At 43.9% G+C, this 20,771-nt stretch overlaps 1 protein-coding gene across 7 annotated transcripts in view; it reads left to right on the top strand.

Annotated features, from left to right (window-relative positions):
- The window catches only part of LOC118091332 (solute carrier organic anion transporter family member 1A2), a 47,174-nt gene extending 27,614 nt beyond the window's left edge, over positions 1 to 19,560 (top strand). For all 7 annotated transcript variants that reach the window (XM_060279162.2, XM_088652457.1, XM_035128205.3 and 4 more), the window contains 9 exons: positions 363 to 461; positions 3,224 to 3,457; positions 4,160 to 4,324; positions 5,008 to 5,203; positions 8,548 to 8,713; positions 13,218 to 13,387; positions 14,229 to 14,293; positions 16,654 to 16,771; positions 18,710 to 19,560. In XM_060279162.2, coding sequence (XP_060135145.2) covers positions 363 to 461; positions 3,224 to 3,457; positions 4,160 to 4,324; positions 5,008 to 5,203; positions 8,548 to 8,713; positions 13,218 to 13,387; positions 14,229 to 14,293; positions 16,654 to 16,771; positions 18,710 to 18,923 — 1,427 coding nt within the window. In that variant the 3' untranslated portion in view covers positions 18,924 to 19,560. The remainder of the gene's footprint in view (positions 1 to 362; positions 462 to 3,223; positions 3,458 to 4,159; positions 4,325 to 5,007; positions 5,204 to 8,547; positions 8,714 to 13,217; positions 13,388 to 14,228; positions 14,294 to 16,653; positions 16,772 to 18,709) is intronic.
- Positions 19,561 to 20,771: the final 1,211 nt, after the last annotated feature.

The raw sequence follows: 20,771 nt of genomic DNA, 5'->3' as shown, positions 1-20,771 counted from the left end.
TCTGTGCACGTTGAGTTGTTCTGGTTCCAGACAAACCTTTGGGTTCCCCCCTTAAGATTGCTTTTGCACTTCTAACCTTTGGGTTCCTCCAAGCCTGCAGTTGCCTCCATTTTGTGCTTTTTTTCTTTTCTTTTTTGGACTATGTAAGGATAATGAGTTCACTTTTAATACAGATGGTGCTGGTGCACAGAGGTCTATTTTATGTTTCAGTGCTGGTGAGATCCTGCATTGCTATTCTAAAAAAAAAAATCAGTCCTTGAGAAGTTGAGGACAGGAAGCCAAACAAATGTTGGACAAGAAGCTGCGTGAAATATGACAATAACTTGTTTTTATATATATTCTTCTGCCTCTCCCTCTGCTAGGCTGCCTGCAGATAGCAACTGTCTTGGGCCCTCTGTTTGGTCTACTGATAGGCTCCTATTGTGCCATGCTGTATGTGGATGTTGGATTTGTAGACCCAGGTAATGCAATGGAAATGGTCAAAACCCATAAGGGCTACTCCTGTTACATGCTTCTTGGGGGGGGGAGGGGGGAGGATACCTGGGTGGCATCCAGTTCGGGAGGGACAAATCTGTCAATTTCAGATTCTCTTTTTTAGGAAGTTCGATTCACCCCATTCTACACACAGTTGCAAAAGTGTTTTTGTTTTTGTTTTTTTAGTTGCCTGAAAATTTGTGGACATTTATCCAAAGATATGCATTGCTGGTGCAATTTTGCCTGGAGTATGCATTTTTTTTAAAAAAAGTTTTTAATTATACTTTTCAAATTTATACATTTCATTAATTTTACAATCATTTTAACATTTCAAAGTTTGATTTCCTTCCCCCTCTTTCTGCGGTGCCTTAAATTTATTTTTAAATATCTTCTGCATATCCAAATTCATTTAATTTGCTCATTTAATTATCTACTTTAAATATATACTCTTACGAATCTGCAGGTTATTACAATAATCCTGCCAATGTTTTTATCTGTTTGCAATTTATCTGTAAATATTCAATAAACCATGTCCATTCTTTTATAAAAAAAAAAAGTTTGTTATCTTGATTTCTTATTCTTCCGGTAAGCTTCGCCATGTCTACATATTACATAAGTTTTTGTATCCATTCTTCCTTTGCTAGGATTTCAGCTTCTTTCCATTTTTTGGTGAGTAGCATTCTTGCTGTTGTAGTAGCATACATAAATTTCTATACAATTTAGGTAGTTCTGTCCCTCTAATTCCCAAAAGAAAAGCTTCTTCTTCTTTTACAAAGGTTATTTTGAACATCCTTTTCAATTCATTATACCAGTATGTAACAGAGTATGCATTTTTGCAAGAAAAAAAATGTGCATGTTTTTCTATTGGCAAATTGGAGTGCAAAATATGGGAAAGGACAGATTTTGAAGGCGATCTGTATTTTGGTTTGCACATTGGTTTGGGAAGTGTGCATATTCCCCTGATGCCTACATCCTTCCCCATTCTGCTTTGCTCCAAGAAATAGCCAGCAGAACCCAGTTTCTTGATTCTGGTTTCCAGATGTCCCAGGTCAAGGGGTTCAACCGTATGTATTTCATGCATGTATTTCAATTTTTAAAATATATGCAATTGTTCTAACCATATGCAATGGTTCTTAATATTTTCATATACGGAACGGCTTAACTGGTTTTAAAGATGCAATAATATTATTTCTGCTTTTATTACATTGCGAAACCACTTTGAGATGCTTCATGCAGACCTGTGTGTCCTTGTCCAGGACAACGACTAACTTCTGCTGTTTGAAACTTGCAGCATCTGCTCAAGTCTACCACCTATGCCTTAATAAAATCATAGAATTGTAGAGTTGGAAGTAACCCCAAGGGTCATCTAGTCCAACCCCCCTGCAGTGCAGGAATCTCAGCTAAAGCATCCATGACAGCTAGCTATTAAATGCCGTTCCTAACAAGTGTTTATAAAGGCATATTTTAATTTATTTCCAGAAATGCAGTGTTCACATGCGAAAGTAAACCTGCTTGCGTGTGGAGACCTTTTAACCACCCCCAGAAATAAATTCAGACAAGACTCAAATTTTTGGTTTGGTTTTTGGCAGAATTTAGGCCACAACTTTATTGATTACAATCAAGTGAGTGGTTGCATAGGCTCTGGTTCGACTAGCTCCCTGCACCATTGCAGGTAGCGCTGACCCAGGGATCTACCATAGGGTGAACACCTGGAATGGCGGAAAGCCGGGGACATGCTATGCCCACCACCCAGATGTCCCCCTGGACTCAGGCTCAGGGCACAACCCCGCACGGAGAAGACCAACCATGAATCTGTGGGTTCCTTGTTAAAGGAATACCCAAGCATAGGGTTGGCTAGGCATCCTGCCACAACTGTCAACCTGAACCAGAGCCTATCCGCAACCTTACAAGTTGTGACGATTTGCTACACGGCAGGCGAAACCCAAATGGCAACAGCCAATCAGCCAAGTGGGGGAAATTCCTGCCGTGCCCCTGTCCCAACGATAGCAATACATGACAGCATAGCAAGGTCAAGCGCAAGCTCTAAATATAGGGCATAGCTGCCAAGTCTCCCGTATTCCCCGGGAAACCCCCGTTTTTCCAGCTGTCCCCAGCCGAAAAAACTGTTTTGGTTTTTTGTTTTCCCCCGGCTTATTCTGGCGCGACGGCCATTTTGGAACTGGGCGGAGCATGCTCAGAAGCGACTTTTGATGCTGCTTTGCCCAATTCCAAAATGGCTGCAGCGCGACTTCTGGTGCAGCGGCCATTTTGGAACAGGGCAGAGCAGCATCAAAAGTCGCTTCTGAGCATGCTCCGCCCAGTTCCAAAATGGCGGCAGCGCTACTTCCGGTCTGCTACTTCCGGTCCAGTCCCTTATTTCTCAAGCCGGAACTTGGCAGGTATGATATAGAAAGAGGTGTGTGGGTCTTCCGATGCACTGAGCCCGAAAGAGGAAGCTCAGGGCACGTGCACCGGGTTAAATAGTGGCCCCCCGATTGCTTTGACTGGCGTCCGTCTGGCCAATTGCACCCCAGATCGAGGGACCACCAATAGGGTGTTGTGGCCGCTCCAATGTTCCCACCCACAACACAGGGTCTGGTTGCCAGGTCCCATTGCAACACGTGCCCTCTTGTTAGGGAGGACCTGATTTATTGCAATCAAACAACTAAGAAGGGGAGAGTCTACCACTGAGACTGATGGCTACCGTGGCGCCACTAATACAGTCCTCTCCATTGATCTCTCTCTCCAGAGGATGTGACTTTGAGCCTCCTTGATGCTCGCTGGGTCGGAGCCTGGTGGCTGGGGGTCTTGATCTGTGCCGCCGTGAGCTTCTTCGTCGCCATCCCTTTCTGCTTCCTGCCCAAGTCTCTTCCTAAAGAAGGAGAGGAAAACAGTGCCAAGTTAAACACAAAGGGCAACAAAACATTGCTACCAGCAGAAAATGCAGCTCAGGCCAGCACAAAAATTCGAGAAATTGCTAAAGGTGAACGGATATTTTTTTATTAAAAAAAAAACAACCCTTGCCCCTGCCAATGTTTTGTAATACAGTCGTACCTCCGCTTATGTATCCCTCTGGGTATGTAAAATTCGGGATGTGAATGCGGCAAACTTGGAAGTATTTTTCTGGGTCTTGCCAAGCGTGCATGCGCAGAAGCGCTAAACTGCGCCGTGCGCATGCGCAGAAGTAGTCCTCTGGTTGCAAATTCCTCAGGATGCGGCCGGACCTCCAGAACAGATCCCGTTCGTGACCGGAGGTACCACTGTATAGTTTTATTATATATGTTTATTTTTAATGTTATTGAAAACACACCATCATTAAAATGCACAATAAAAAAACCCATTATAATTATATCATTAATATGTAGAGGTCCATAATTAAGATAGCCAATAGAAAAAATTCCACCAGCATCTTTTGTAAACAGCTTTCACAGAGCTGGCATCCGGGTACATGCATATACAAACCTAAAATGTATTTCAAAGAGCCCAGTCCTCCATTGTGTGTAAAATAATTGTCACAGGGCCTTCTCTGTTTGCCCTTGCCAAGGCTGGTGTGGACAGCGGCTCACAGGAGAAGGGGTCTTTCCGGTGGTGGCTCCCTGCTTATGGAATTCTCTCCCCAGGGAAGCACAGTGATTACTACTACTAATGCAACTGAGATTAACTGTTCTGGTTCTTTGGTTTCCAGATTTCATCCCCTACCTGAAAAGTCTGTCTCACAATCCAGTTTACATGCTTTTTCTTTTGATCACTGTGATCCAGTTCAGCGCTTGGATTGGGATGATTACCTTTATGCCAAAATATATGGAACAGCAGTATGGGATATCTGCGGCAGATGCCATCTTTTTAATAGGTAAAGTGTGTGTGTGTGTGTGTGTGTGTGTGTGTGTGTGTGAATGAAGGGCTGATTATGAACTTTATTTAGGTAGGTTTGATGTCCTTAAAACACTTGTGGTTCTGCAAGTGTGCGGCTTGGGACCCTTGTACCTACGGGACCGCCTCTCCTGGTATGCCCCGCGGAGGACCTTAAGGTCCACAAACAGCAATACTCTGGAGATCCTGAGCCATAAGGTGGCTAGATTGGCCTCTACTAGGGCCAGGGCCTTTTCAGTATTGGCCCCAACTTGGTGGAACGCTCTTTCACAGGAGACCAGGGCCCTGCGGGATTTGTCATCTTTCCGCAGGGCCTGCAAGACAGAGCTGTTCCGCCTGGCCTTCGGGTTGGACTTAGCCTGACCCCTGTGTTTTCCTCCCTCATGGCTTGGATTTATGGACTACTTAAAATCAGGCTGCATTTTAAATTTTAATACTGTATTTTAATCTGTATTTTAATTAATTGCTTTTTATGTTTTATTGTAATTTTATTGGTGTGAGCCGCCCTGAGCCCGGTTTTGACTGGGGAGGGCGGGGTATAAATAAAATTTTATTATTATTATTATTATTATTATTATTATTATTATTATTATTATTATCAAGGGTCACAGACAGGGCCATACCTCAACCTGCTCAACCTGCTGTTTTGTGTTTTCTCTCTAGGTGTTTACAATTTACCAATTATATGTGCTGGTTATTTCTTTGGTGGCCTCATGATGAAGAAATTCAAGATAAGCACCTATAAAGCTGCCCACATCGCTTTTTGGAGTTCTCTAGTGGAGTATCTCATCTACTTCTCTGCTTTTTTCATGGTCTGCAAGAATGCTAAGGTTGCTGGCTTAACCATGTCCTACGAAGGGTATGTTCTTGCTCTTACCTAAGCCTGATTTCTCCCTGTTGGGTGGTGCTGATTAGATTGCACAAAGACCGGAGTTTTGGCAGAACCTTGCATTCATCCCTGTTGAAATTCATTTTGTTAGTTTGGTCCCGGAACCCCAATCTGTTAAGATCATCTTGGATCCTGATTCTGTCTTCTGTGACATTAGCTACCCCACCCAGCTAGGTGTCATCTGCAAATTGGATGGACATCCTCTCAATTCCTTCATCCAAGTCATTTATAAAGAGTTTGAACAACAATGGGGCAAGGACAGAACTCTGTGGTATGCCACTTGTCAAATAATAATAATAATAATAATAATAATAATAATAATAATAATAATAATATATTTATACTACACCTCTCTGGCTGGGCCTCCCCAGCCACTCTGGGTTGTTTCCAACAGAATATTAAAAACATGATAAAACATAAAACATTAAAAAAACTTCCCTAAACAGGGCTGCCTTCAGATGTCTTCTGAAAGTCAAAAAGCTGTTTATTTCCTTGACATCTGATGGGAGGGCATTCCACAGGGCGGGCGCCACCACCAAGAAGGCCCTCTGCCTGGTTCACTGTAACCTCACTTCTCACAATGAGGGAACTGCCAGAAGGCCCTCGGAGCTGCTGGACCTCAGTGTCCAGGTTGAATGATGTGGGGTGGAGACGCTCCTTCAGGTATACTGGGACGAGGCCGTTACCTCATTCAATCCACATTTCGCAGGCTTCCTCGCAAGAATATCATAGGGGACTTGGTCAAAAGCCTTGCTGAAATCAAGATACACGACATCCACAGCATCCCTCTGATCCACCAAGCTTATAACTGCATCAAAAAAGAAGAAATGATTCAGATTCAGGCATCTCTCCCAGCCCTACTTGGAGATGACAGGGATTAAAAACATAAGAAAGTTCAAAGCTCAGAAATAGAAAAAATCTTGGTGCAAAGCAACATGAAACCTCTATCAAAAATATATAATTCCTATTAGAGTGGCATAGAGTGACAAGGTGGGCAATAGACATAGGGTACAACATTGGGTATGACAAATGGATTAAATTATGGACCTCTGGAATAAAATTTACAGCATGCACGTTGTTAAAGGGAAATCTATACAAGATGATGTACCGATGGTACCTTACCCCATCCAAACTGTTTAGAACAGGCATCCCCAAACTTCGGCCCTCCAGATGTTTTGGACTACAATTCCCATCTTCCCCGACCACTGGTCCTGTTAGCTAGGGATCATGGGAGTTGTAGGCCAAAACATCTGGAGGGCCACAGTTTGGGGATGCCTGGTTTAGAATGTATAAAACAGGCAATAAGAACTGCTGGACGTGTGGGAAAGCAGATGGAGATTTTTTTTTCCACATGTGGTGGAAGTATGAGAAAGTTAAGTATTTCTGGGGGAAAATATACAATGAACTAAAGAAAATCTTTAAGTACACTTTTAAGAAAAGACCCAAAGCTTTCTTGCTGGGGATGGTAGCTGAGGATGTCAAAAAACACGACCAAAAACTCTTCTTACAACGGGAGCAAGACTATTTTTAGCCCAGGTCTGGAAGCAACACCAAATACCCTCAATAGAAAATTGGCGGCAAAAAATAACAGAATTTGCGGGAAAATAAAAAATTCCTTCAGTAGCACCTTAAAGACCAACTAAGTTTTTATTTTGGTATGAGCTTTCGTGTGCATGCACACTTCATCAGATACCATGAAATGCATGCACACGAAAGCTCATACCAAAATAAAAACTTAGTTGGTCTTTAAGGTGCTACTGAAGGAATTTTTTATTTTGCTTCGACTCAGACCAACACGGCTACCTACCTGTAACTAGAATTTGCAGGAATAGCTAAATTAACAGGGAAGATTAGGCACCAAAGAGACGAAATATTTGACAGGGAATGGATGAAATTTATGGACTATATTGAGAAATCAATATGAAACTCAGAAAGATGAGATCAGTAGAGCGGAAACAAATGATATAACATGTGGACATTTGAAAATTGTATATATAGAAAAAGAATAATGTGCGAGAAACTTGAATTAAAATAGACAGTAAAGGAAGAGTGGAAGTCTACAAAGAAATGATATGATAATACAAATGCGAAACTTGAACGATTGTGAAATATAATTTGTGAAATAAGATTTGTATTAATGAATGACGATGAATTAATGAATTACAGTTATCAAACTGTAAAATATGTAAATACGTAACGATGTAATGGGTATGGGGGGTTAAACAGAAAACCAATAAAAATATATTTTAAAATATAAAATATAAATTAAAAACATAAGAAAGTAAGAAGAGCCTGTTAGATCAGCATCTAGGCCAGCATCCTGTTCTCACAGTGGCCAACTAGATCGCTGTGCGAAACCTGGAAATAGGATTCGAGTGCAATAGCACTCTCCCCTCTGGTGGCTTCCAGCACCTGGTATCTATAAATGTTGCTGCCAACACTGCCAGTAGCCATCAATAGCCCTCTTCCTCCATGAATTTATCTAATCCTCTTTTAAAGCCATCTAGGTTGGTGGGAGAGTTAAACTATGTGCTATGTGTGAAAGAGCACTTTTTAAAAATCTGTCCTGAAACTTGCAACATTCGACCTCATTGGATGTCACTGAGTTCTAGGGTTACGAGAGAGGGATGTCCATAAGCTTTAATTAGCTTGTGTTTAAGTAAACAAAGTTACCGGTCCAGTCGCGCTTCCGGACGTAAATCTTCCTTTTCAGCAGAGTGTTTTAGCACAACGGCAAAGGGTAAGGATTGGCCAAGTAAAAACTTAAACAAAACTGTGCCTCAGTGCACAAACTTGAGGCATGACTCCTACACACAGCAACCAAGACTAAGAGAAAACGCTACTGAGAGAGCGAGCACATGTAAGGAACTGACTATTTATACAGGCTGTCGAACATTGTCGGATGTTTAATGATGCTCAGCTGCTCAGTGTTTAGAGCAATTAGTATAACTTAACCCTTTAATACCAACAAGGGAGAAAAGAACTTTCTCTATCCACTTTCTCCACGCTATGCATAATTTTATCTGCATAAACTTCGCCCAAAGAATCCTGGCAACTGTAGCCTGTGAAAAGGTACTGGGAACTGTAACTCTTTGGGAGTAAACTACGGTTCCCAGGATTCTTGGGGGGGCGAGGGGGAAACCACGTACTTTAAATGTATGGTGTGTAAGCAACTTCAGACAATCTACAAATAAACTCCTTTTGTGCTGGGTGGCCGCCGGGCTCTTCCTCTCGAAGAGGGGGCTCTGGGTTTGTTTATTCATTTTTTGTCATTGTTCGCAGGCTCTTTGCACACCTTTCTGGATATTTTTCAGGCTCGAACAAGTCTCCTACATGGAAACAAACTTGTACGCGGACTGCAACCGCCATTGCGGATGCTCCACCAAGGTGTGGGACCCTGTTTGCGGAGAAAACGGCATAGCGTACATTTCAGCATGTCTCGCAGGATGCGACATCTCAAACGGAACTGGGAAAAATACGGTAAGGCAGATGTTCGAGACAGCACAAAACTGTCCCTCATCTCTCCTCCCCCCTCTTTCTTTTTTTGAAAAAAACTTATTTTATTAATTTTCCAAAAAGAACAAAAAATAAAAACAACAATACATATTCAAACATGTTGTTGTTTAGTCATTTAGTCATGTCCATGACTAAATGTTGAGCTTCAGACCATATTTTGCGCTCTCCTCTTTCATGACCCCATGGACCAGAGCACGCCAGGCACTCCTGTCTTGCACTGCCTCCCGCAGTTTGGTCAAACTCATGTTCGTAGTTTCGAGAACACTATCCAACCATCTCGTCCTCTGTCGTCCCCTTCTCCTTGTGCCCTCAATCTTTCCCTATATCAGGGTCTTTTCCAGGGAGTCCTCTCTTCTCATGAGGTGGCCAAAGTATTGGAGCCTCAGCTTCAGAATCTGTCCTTCCAGTGAGCACTCAGGGCTGATTTCCTTCAGAATGGATAGGTTTGATCTTCCTGCAGTCCATGGGACTCTCAAGAGTCTCTTCCAGCACCATAATTCAAAAGCATCAATTCTTCGGTGATCAGCCTTCTTTATGGTCCAGCTCTCACTTCCATACATCACTACTGGGAAAACCATAGCTTTAACTATATCGACCTTTGTCAGCAAGGTGATGTCTCTGCTTTTTAAGATGCTGTCTAGGTTTGCCATCACTTTTCTCCCAAGAAGCAGCAGGCGTCTTTTAATTTCGTGACTACTGTCACCATCTGCATTGTTCACTACCTCCATTTCTTCCCCTTCTATTTGCCAGGAGGTGATGGGACCAGTGGCCATGATCTTAGTTTTTTTGATGTTGAGCTTCAGACCATATTTTGCGCTCTCCTCTTTCACCCTCATTAAGAGGTTCTTTAATTCCTCCTCATTTCTGCCACCAAAGTTGTGTCATCTGCATATCTGAGGTTGTTGATATTTCCGGCAATCTTAATTCTGGCTTGGGATTCATCCAGTCCAGCCTTTCGCATGATATTCAAACATAAAAAATAAAAATAAAAGGAGTTGACATCCTGTCAGGGTGTGTTGTGACTACTCTTGAGTAACGACCGTCCACATGCTTGTCTTTCAGACGTTTTTATTGGTGCACATTATTTACAGTGTAACGGATTGCTCATTTCATGTCTACCCGCTCGAGTCAGATTCCTGCACTATCCCCTTCTGTGTTCGGGACCAGCATAAAAGCCTCGGAACTGAGAAGCGCCTCCCTTTCCTCCTCCTCTGCAATTCCGGCGTCGGGGGGGGGACGGGTCTTCTGTCTGACCTATTCCTGTCCACTCTTTCGGCCTCCCTCTCTTCCTGCCTATGGAGCAGGGGCTCTTTGATGTTGTCAGAGCCCTGGCACTCCCTCTCCATTTCCTGACTCACCCCTTCAGACCCCCCACTCTCCTGTCTGCTGGGAGATGGGCTGCTTCTGATGAGGGGGGGAGGGTTCTCTATAATCCCTCCCCCTTACACTTCCCCCTATTCCCTTCCCTGGTTCCATTGTTTATCATCACACTGCATGTCCATTTTAAATTATGAAATCATTAAAATTATTTATTGTCCAGTTATAATGTCTTTACTGTTAGGATTTTGTGTAGCCTCTGCTGCGTCAGCTTGGCTAGTGTGATTAGGTAGTGGTACCTCGACTTACGATCGACTCGACAACCGAATTTTTTGACTTACAAGTGGGGCAAATGGCTGCACGCTTACAAATTTCTCGACATCTGAACAGAAACCGCGGCGGTTTTAGATAGGGTTTTTTCAATGTATGAATTTTTAGATGGGGTTGCTTCGACTTACGAATTTTTCCGTTTCCAGTGCATTCCTATGGGAAATCGTGTTTCCAATGGCGCTTTCCGACTTACACATTTTTCGACCTACGAAGGTGCCTTCGGAACAGATTAAAGTCGTAAGTCAAGGCACCACTGTACTTTAAATCACATGAGTATCGGGCTTCCGGGTTCAGCGCCAGCGCCGATCGGCGGGGTTTCGTCTCGTCTCCGAGACGGCCCGTCCCTGCTAGGAGTGGGGAGGGCAGCGAGAGCGACGCTGCGCCCCTTAGAACCTCGGGAAGGGCGTCCCGGGGGCAATTTGCTCGGCACAGCCCCAATCCGGACTCCCCAACTCTTCGGTTAGCTCTAATAAGAGCTCCGGAGCGAGGAGGGTAGAAGTCGCGGGGGCCATTTTGAGCGGCAACGTTATTCTAGCAGGGAGAAGCTTCAAGCCGAAGGCGGAGAGCGCTGGATTCTTCCGAAAATAAAACGATTGGAAAAGACTGTAAGTAACCTCACGACAACCCAGTGAGTTGATCAGGATTTATAAGTCAATTTTTATTCCACTTTGTATTTCTGGACTTTGTGGAATTTCTTTTTTTGGTTTAAATGTTTGTGAAATGTGAGTTCGAACTTTATTGTTAATAAGACTTGAAGAATGCAGCCAGCTTGATAAAATGGAGTCGAGAAAATAAACTGTGATTATATTCCACCCCACGTGACAAGTTTTGACCTTGGCAGGATTGAATTATGTCAACAAAAAAGTGTTCCCCTGAGTTCCAGCGGTCTGTTTTGACCTTAATGTGGGAAACAAGAATAGAGCTATGTCAAGAGGAGACACGACGGCAAGAGTTACAGCAAAAATTTCAGATGGTGATGGCAGAATATGATTTTTTAGGAGATGAAGCTTTTGACACTGAAAAAGATGAATGTGAGAATGACAATGATGGAGACTGTGATTTGGAAGGAAAAGATGAAGATGAGGACTGTGATGATTCAACACAAAATGAAGCACACCACGAAAAAAATGATGATTTTACTCTACAAAAAGTTGGATGGAGTGCCCTGCTTTTGAGGGGGGCACGATTGGTATTATTGGAACTCCAGAACGCCCACAGGGAAGAAGGAAAAAATATGCAGAGAAGAGAAGAAATTCAGGGGTCCTGTATGGTGGCCTGGATGGTAAAAGACTGTAAACAGGGGGTGGGGTGAAGGGAAAGTGATGTTGTGATTATAAGGATGGATTAACAGGTTTATAACTGGTCTGCTGATTATGGAATTTGCTGGATTGGGGGGGTGGAGCCGGTAATCGGGGATGTAAGGTTAAATTGAGAATAGTAATAGTTTTAAAAGTGAATGGATTTTGGAAAATGTGAAAATATGGAGGCTTATAGAGGGAGAAAAAATTAGGCACGGGAAAATAAAATGGGAGTTTGATTTTTCAGTGATTTGAATATTAGATGAAAATGTTAACAATTGATTTATAAGTTGTATAAGATACAAAGGTGTATTTTTATAAACTAAGAAACTGTTGCAGATGATAAAAAAGGGATGAAAACCGGGGAAGGGGGGGGAGGGGAAGCCCACAAAATATGGTTTTACAATTATGAATGTAAGAAAATTTTTTCTGTTTTGTATTGTTTTTTCTCTTTTTTTGCCCTTTCTTTTTTCTCTTTTTTTCTATTTCTATTTTTCTCCTTTTTTGGTATGACAATAGATGGTTGGATGGATGGCCTCCTGCGTACTGCCCTGGTTTGCTGGAGCTCCCTGGTGGCAGGGGGGGGGCTTTGGGGTCAGGGGAGGGGGAGGAGGACAGAAATCCAAGCATAAAATGGACCATCTCTGACTGTTCACATGCATGGGATACTTCTGTGGCAGGGGAGGACCCATGTGGGTGGGTAGGAAGGAGGTGGAAAAGGTGTTTATGTATGTACCGTTTTTTTTTGTTTTTTTTGTATTTTGTAAAATTAATAAAAAGTATGTTTAAAAATAAATAAATCACATGAGTATCTGAGGGAGAGAGTGTGGGAACGGAAGGCTGTCTTATCTCTTCCACCTGAGAGTGTTATTGTAATGTGATGTACTTTCACTCCTTCTGTGTGCAGTCTTCTTGTTCTGCCAGAGCTTGGAGAACACAGACGTGATTTATGGAGTCGCTGTATATAGACTGTAAATAAACGTAGTTTAGATCTACGGATGTTTCTTTCTTCTAGCTGCATGATGCTAGAAGACTTGTGTGCTCTTCTCATAAGAGGAGGGTCGCAGACAGGCACTCTGGAGTGAGGGGACATGCCAGGGGTCTTGGAGTCCGCTGTCTCCGAGAGAGCATCATTCCGACATTTACAATAATTTTTAAAATCTTGCTAATGTATCAACCAGTTTACATTGCTTCTGTATACATGCAATAAAGTCCTTCCAATCTTCTTTAAATTCATCGTCATCTCTTCCTCTTAATTTCAAAGTCAATTTTGCCATTTCAGCATATTCCATTAATTTCACTTGCCAATCTTCTTTAGCTGGGACAACTTCTTCCTTCCAATGTTGTGCTAACAGTATTCGTGCAGCTGTCGTTCGTGCAGCATACTTAAATAAGTCTTTCTCCCTCTCTCTTTCTGATACCACCTTCTCTTCATCTCCAGCCACACCCACACCCCCTTTCCCTCCAATGGGCTGCTTGGGGAGGGAAGATCACTTAACTGATTCTGTCTTGTGTTTTGGCAGGTATTTAGAAACTGCTCCTGCATTTCAGCCTTCGGAAATGACTCGGCGGTCCTGGGACAGTGCAACAGAGAGAACTGTGGCACAATGCTGCACTACTTCTTGATTTTATCCTTAGTCTGTTGTTTAATTTATTCCTTTGGAGCCATGCCGGGTTACATGGTCCTCATAAGGTACTGACTGAAGGGAGGTGGGACTAGCAAGATATATAGGTCTTGAAAGAAAGGGGAGCCCCATTTGCAATGTTGTTGACTCAGAACAGCGCAATTTGTCTCCTCCTCAGAGTGTTGAAGCTTATATTTCATAGCAGATTTGGTCAGCTTAGTAAAACGATCTTTCTGCCCGCCTTCGGTTTTGGCGAATAATGCTCCGTGCAAAAGATAAGGATTTTCTGTGCAATAATGAGAAGCAAAAGCTGACGTCCAGGTTGAAGTACCTCTTCTGTGGGAAACAGCCGCACAGATGCCCTGAAGTATGGTCACGTTTTTAATACACGTGCCCTTTGCAGCGTGGGATCGCATTCTGCAGAAACAGCTTCCAAGCTCTCCCCATATAAACTGCCCTAACCTTTCCGTTCATCCCCTGAGGCCTTTCTTTGTGTACCTCCTTCATGAGAGGTCTGAAGGTGGCAACACAAGAACAGGGCCTTTTCCGTAGTGGCTCCTCATTTGTGGGATGCTCTCCCCAGGGAGGTTCACCTGGCACCTTCATTGTATATTTTTAGGAGCCAGGCCTTTGGCTGACTAATATCCTACAACCTTTTAAATGTGTCTGTGGGATGGGGAGGTTATTGTTTTGCTGTTTTGTTTTACTTATTTTCATGATTTTTCCTGTATTTTATTCTGTGAACCACCCTGTGATGACGAAGGGATGTATATAAGTCTAATAAACTAAAAATTAAAATAAAAGCAGTTGGGCAGGGGTAGGAAACTAGATTCAGTTGGGGGGCTGCAATGTGAGGCAAAGCGCCTTTTCTCATTTATTGGCTTAATGGAAAATTCCCTTCTTCTCCAGGTCCCTAAAACCCGAGGAGAAGTCATTTGGCGTGGGTCTCCACTCCCTGGCAGCAAGGGGTTTTGGTAAGGTGCTGGTTACTTTAAATTGCACTCCAAAAAGAGAGAGGAGGCACACCCTAAACATACATTTACAGTATTATTACGCCACTTTAAACAGCCATTTTGTTGTTGTTGTTGTTTAGTTGTTTAGTCGTGTCCGACTCTTCATGACCCCATGGACCATAGCACGCTAGGCACTCCTGTCTTCCACTGCCTCCCGCAGTTTGGCCAGACTCATGTTGGTGGCTTTGAGAACACTGTCCAACCATCTCGTCCTCTGTCGTCCCCTTCTCCTTGTGCCCTCAATCTTTCCCAACATCAGGGTCTTTTCCAGGGAGTCTTCTCTTCTCATGAGGTGGCCAAAGTATTGGAGCCTCAGCTTCACGATCTGTCCTTCCAGTGAGCACTCAGGGATGATTTCCTTCAGAATGGATAGGTTTGATCTTCTTGCAGTTCATGGGACTCTCAAGAGTCTCCTCCAGCACCATAATTCAAAAGCATCAATTCTTTGGCGATCAGCCTTCTTTATGCTCTCACTTCCATACATCACTACTGGGGAAACCATAGCTTTAACTATACGGACCTTTGTCAGCAAGGTGATGTCTCTGCTTTTTAAGATGCTGTCTAGATTTGTCATTGCTTTTCTCCCAAGAAGCAGGCGTCTTTTAATTTTGTGACTGCTGTCACCATCTGCAGTGATCAAGGAGCCCAAGAAAGTAAAATCTCTCACTGCCTCCATTTCTTCCCCTTCTATTTGCCAGGAGGTGGTGGGACCAGTGGCCATGATCTTGGTTTTTTTGATGTTGAGCTTTAGACCGTATTTTGCGCTCTCCTCTTTCACCCTCATTAAAAGGTTCTTTAATTCCTCCTCTCTTTCTGCCATCAAGGTTGTGTCATCTGCATATCTGAGGTTGTTGATATTTCTTCCAGCAATCTTAATTCCGGTTTGGGATTCATCTAGTCCAGCCTTTCGCATGATGAATTCTGCATATAGGTTAAATAAGCAGGGAGACAATATACAACCTTGTCGTACTCCTTTCCCAATTTTGAACCAATGAGTTGTTCCATATCTAGTTCTAACTGTAGCTTCTTGTCCCACATAGAGATTTCTCAGGAGACAGATGAGGTGATCAGGCACTCCCATTTCTTTAAGAACTTGCCATAGTTTGCTGTGGTCGACACAGTCAAAGGCTTTTGCATAGTCAATGAAGCAGAAGTAGATGTTTTTCTGGAACTCTCTAGCTTTCTCCATAATCCAGCGCATGTTTGCTATTTGGTCTCTGGTTCCTCTGCCCCTTCGAAATCCAGCTTGCACTTCTGGGAGTTCTCGGTCCACATACTGCCTAAGCCTGCCTTGTAGAATTTTAAGCATAACCTTGCTAGTGTGAAATGAGCACAATTGTGCGGTAGTTGGAGCATTCTTTGGCACTGCCCTTCTTTGGGATTGGGATGTAGACTGATCTTCTCTAATCCTTTGGCCATTGCTGAGTTTTCCTGAATGGAGGCAGTGGAAGACAGGAGTGCCTGGTGTGCTCTGGTCCATGGGGTCACAAAGAGTTGGACATGACTAAACGACTAAACAACAACAATTTTCAGCAGTCTTAACAAACTACAGCTCCCAGGATAGATGGATTTTAGGATATGGTAAGCCAACAAATTACGCAGAGGTTACATTCTAGGGACCTTGCCTAAAGCCAAAATCGGGTCTAGTCAAAACACACTGGGTGCAATAGCAGATGGAATGGCCAAAGAATTTTTTTTCCTGGATGCCCTTCCCCTTTCTGCCCCTTTTGAATTTCGATTTTATTTTATTTTTAGCTAAGCTCATAAAGCCGAATGCACACAAGTTAAATGTGCTTAAATTGGGGTCTTACTGTATATGGTTCTATCTACACATATATACAGTCTAGGCATAGGATGGAGGGTCTCACAGCATAAACATCCCAAGGGATCTTGCCATAGCTTTATCACACAGTTTGCCAGCACAGAGCAAGACGTGTCTCTGTGTCTCCATCTTCCAGCATCAGCCAAAACTCACAAACACATGCAACCCTGCTTGGCCTGTTGTTCTCCATACTAGCATGACATGGCATCCAACCAGGTGAAGTAGGAGCAGCACCACTCCTTTGTTTCCATGGCAACAGGGCAACCTCTTTGGACATGTAAATGGCAGTACTCTGCTGGCCAACTTGGGCCATTGTGTTTTCAAAGAAACTTGTTTGACCAGTTCAATGGCCTCTTCTGCTAGATTCTAAACCTCCTTGGTGCAGAATCACTGGCCTGGGCATGACTCCCCCCAACCCCCCCACCCCCATCATAACAGTGTACTGTTTACAAAAGCCCCCCAAATGACCCGTCTTCTCTTCATGTCGTATTCCATGTAGCTGGAATCCCATCACCTATTTATTTTGGAGCTATGATTGACACTACCTGTTTGAAATGGGGAACCAAGAGCTGCGGTGGTGAAGGAGCCTGCCGGATGTACGATTCTGACACATACAGGTATCGCTGGCAGATCACTGTCTCTCTTGCTTTGTGCTATCTCTAGAATATTGTAGAGCAGCTGGGAGGGCAGCCTACACAGTAGCCTCTAGGTCAGGCATCCGCAAACTGCGGCCCTCCAGATGTTTTGGCCTACAACCCCCATGATCCCTAGCTAACAGGACCAGTGGTCGAGGAAGATGGGAACTGTAGTCCAAAACATCTGGAGGGCCGAAGTTTGGAGATGCCGCTCTAGGTGCACTTACATCTCCCATCACCCTGACCTGTGGCCGTGCTGGCTGGAATTGCCTCCAACAACTTCTGGAGGGACACAGCTGCAAATGCCTCTGGGTTCAGTCCAGTTTATTCTGCAGCATCACATATCAGACTGAGTGAGTGAATGGATGGATGCATGGATGGAGGGGTGGGGAGCCTGAGAACCCACCCAGATTTTGATGGACTGACCCAAATCCCTGGCCATTCTAGGTCTGATGGGAGCTGTACGGGCACTGCATTGACTAGGTCTGCTCCAGAGCCTTGGAAGATACTTATAATCATTCTTTGGTACGGTGCCTTTTAGGGATATAAAGGAATCTGGAGTTCAAAACAAGCAGGGAGAGGAGAGGCCTTTGACCCTTTCCCTGCCCATTCCCTTTCTGCCACATCATACCACCAAAACGGCCTTGCCCACTTCACTTTTCAGGCTTCCAAAAGCCCCTCTAAAGTTGTAAAATGCTAGAATGGCAATGATTTGGTATATGAGCCCCGAAGGTTTTCTTCCAATATGTTTCCCGCTCATTCTGGGTGCCACATAGGGGATTTTCCCCCTTTAGGTCTAGACTGGAGGGGTGTTTCAGATCAACCTCTTTTTGTATTAAAAGCACATCTGAAGAGTGTGCAGGCAGCAGGGGATAATCCCTGCCTCCTGTCACTTTCCCTATCAACACCACTGTCCTCTCACAACCATATTTGGCAACTGTGAGAAGGGAGGGTATGTGTATTCCGATGTACACACATAGCACTCTTCCATGGGACAAATGATTCTCTTTTGATTGCTAAATGCATGGTTGTGGGTGGGCACAGTCAATGGGAACCACAGAAATGGAGGTGGGGCTAGTACACACCATCCTGCAGCACCCTCATATATGCTTTGGATGGGGAAGGGGGTTTGTCTGGAATTTCCCCAGTGCGAGTGCTTCTAAGAGAGTTGTAACAAATCAACAAGTTCTCTGGTGGCACCAGTGGAATGGAATGTCCTCCCCTTCTGAAATAAGAGAGGCTCCATCACCATTGGCATTTCACCGGCTCATGAAGATTCATCTGTTTAGACAAGCATTCCCCGATCTCCTGACTTGAATCTCCTGTTGCTGCTTTAAGTGCTTGAGTTGTTGAGCTGGTGAGTTGCTGCTGCTTACTGGGAAGGGTGAGGCAGCAGGGAGAGTGGCGTGGTGAATACGCCCCAACAAAAGCTCCCGTTTGGCTCAAAAGGTGTGTTTGCACTGCACCAACCTCACTGCCCCTTTGCCCTTCTTCCTCCTCCGCCCAGGAAGCAGCAGCAAATCACCTGCCAGCTGGTCAGTTGAGCACCCCCACCCCTGCTTCTGGCTGTTTTAATGGGCTTCTCCTTTCATTTTTGGCAAATTTCAATTGTGGATGTTTGGATGAAATGCTTTTATTGTGAGTTTTAATTAGGTGCACACTTGGAAATGGCTTTGAAGCTGCCACAGTCACTAAGTGGTGTATGTATAACAAATACATAACATACTGTTTCACACAGACACTGGCCCATGCACAGAAGCATGTATCTGTGTTCAGCGTAACACGCAAACAAGCCTAAGGTTATCAAGGAAGCCAGTGAAAAGAAGCATGGGGGCTACATGATTCTCCATAGGCATGGGGACTTCTGGATACGGTGCTCTATAGCTGCTCTTTACTGATGCTGTCCAAATTGCATTCCAGGCAGCTGTACCTGGGTCTGCCCTCCGTCCTCCGCGCCGTGTCCTACATCCCGTGTGTGCTTGTGCTCCTCATTTTAAGGAAACAGAACAAGACCTTGGTGCAGGAGAACAAAGAATTGGAAGCCAGAGAAGAGGAAAACGGGCCAGTAGAACAGAAGGAGGTCCCTGCAGCCCAGAACAGCACACATTTACATCAAGAGACAATAGACTTGTAAAAAGCAGACTTTAAAGAGGACTGGTGGCTTTAAGCTTGTACGTCAAATGATGTCAGTTGTAGGTCATTATCACTTTTCCAAGTCACCTCTAGAGGTCTTTCCAGAATACATATATTACATACAGCAGAGTACTGGGTGACTAGTGTGGCTTGTTCTTCATGACTAAAGTTGTAAGTACTGTGTGCTCTTTACTATCATAGCTGAGCCTTTGGGTGGTTGTTTGTGTGTGTGTGTGTGTGTGTGTGTGTGTGTGTGTGCGCACGCGCACACATGTTTTTCTATAACAATTGTTTCCACGTATCATTTCAAGATTTCTACAAAATAATGGAAAGGTGAGAAGGGGCCATGGCAGCTTTCACTCGCTCCAATTTTTCACTTAGGCTGGATCTAGACCAATCCAAAAAAACGTTTCAGGAAAACGCGTTGTTGTAAACCTTGTAATGGGAAATCACGTTGGCAAAAGACGGAACTCTACAGCGCCATCTGGTGTCACAGTGTTATAACACGTTTAAAACGCTTTTTCTTGACTAATGTAGCTGAGTCCTTAATATTGTACATTTGTTGCTCTGTCTGCACTGTACATTTTAAGCAGTATGATTGGAATCATGGCTTCCTCCTAAGAATCCTGGGAACTTTGTTTGGTTTTGGTTTGCTTTGTTTGGTTTTTAAAAAACATTTCTTACTAAGTGTTCAAATTTTACATTTCAAAATAAGCATCTTTCATTATACCCATGCATCCAGCGACTTCCCTCCCTCCCCTTCCAAGATTCTATTGATTTGCTCACATTTCCTGCATATTTTCATATATCCGTCTTAATTCAATTCTCCCCTCTTACATCCCTTTTAAATAGGTTATATTGTCGAATTTAACCTTAGTGCTGCCAGCGTTTTCGGAAACTGTGCTTTGTTAAGGGTGCTGAGAGTTATGAGGAGACCCCTGTGACTCTGCGAAGATGATTTATTTGTTAAACCGCTCTGGGAATTATAGCTCTGTGAGGGGAAGAAGGGTCCCAAATAACTCTCTCTTAGCACCCTTAACAAACTACGGTTCCCGGGATTCTTAGCTCCCCACTGCAATGTCTGTCTAAAGTTGTATAACTGTGCTTTAAATGTATAGTGTAGATGGGACCTTCATTCATGATGGATCTCAGGAAGGCATACAGAGGATTCCCAAAGCAGTGGAGACCCAGACCTGCTTGGCTTCAGGCACGTTGCTGGCAGCTGGCACAGTGCAGAGGCAGGAGGCGCTTGTTGGAGCTTGGCTTTCAGCAAAGCTGATGGAATGAGCCCTGCTTTCAATCTCAGACCCTCCAAGTGTCCCTATTTTCCAGGGACGTCCCTGATTTAGAGAAGCCGTCCTGGTTTCTTATTTGATCCTGGATTGTCCCACTGTCCCTTGGGATGTCCCTACTTTCATTGCAGAAATGTTGGAGGGTATGGAGTTATCTAATCCTGAGACCCCTGGGTATCAGGCAGTATACAAATTCAATAAATAATAATAATAATAACCCCCGAGCCATCTGAAAGCAATCCTGTACAGTGAAGTGTTTTTAAAAATGTTCTATTGTGGTTTTCTATATGTTGGAACCGGCCCAGAGTGGCTTGGGCAACCCGATCGATGTGTGGGGTATAAATAGTAAAGTTATCATTATGGAATGGGACGTCCCTATTTTCATTGGAGGAATGTTGGAGGGTATGCCATCTTTCCCTCTGAGGCAGCCTGATGGAATGGTTGCCTCCAGGTGAGAGGAAGCCTGGTGGAGCTGGCCTGTCACACCAGAGCTGATGGAGGACGCGGGTAGTGTCGTGCTCTAAAATTCTGAGCTACTTGGGCTTGCGATCAGGAGG

The sequence above is a fragment of the Zootoca vivipara genome, chromosome 9 (genome assembly GCF_965207765.1).
Source record: "Zootoca vivipara chromosome 9, rZooViv2.hap1.1, whole genome shotgun sequence".
NCBI lineage: Eukaryota > Metazoa > Chordata > Lepidosauria > Squamata > Lacertidae > Zootoca > Zootoca vivipara.
The sequence above is the reverse complement of the archived record's forward strand: the minus strand, read 5'-3'. Positions and strand labels throughout refer to the sequence as shown.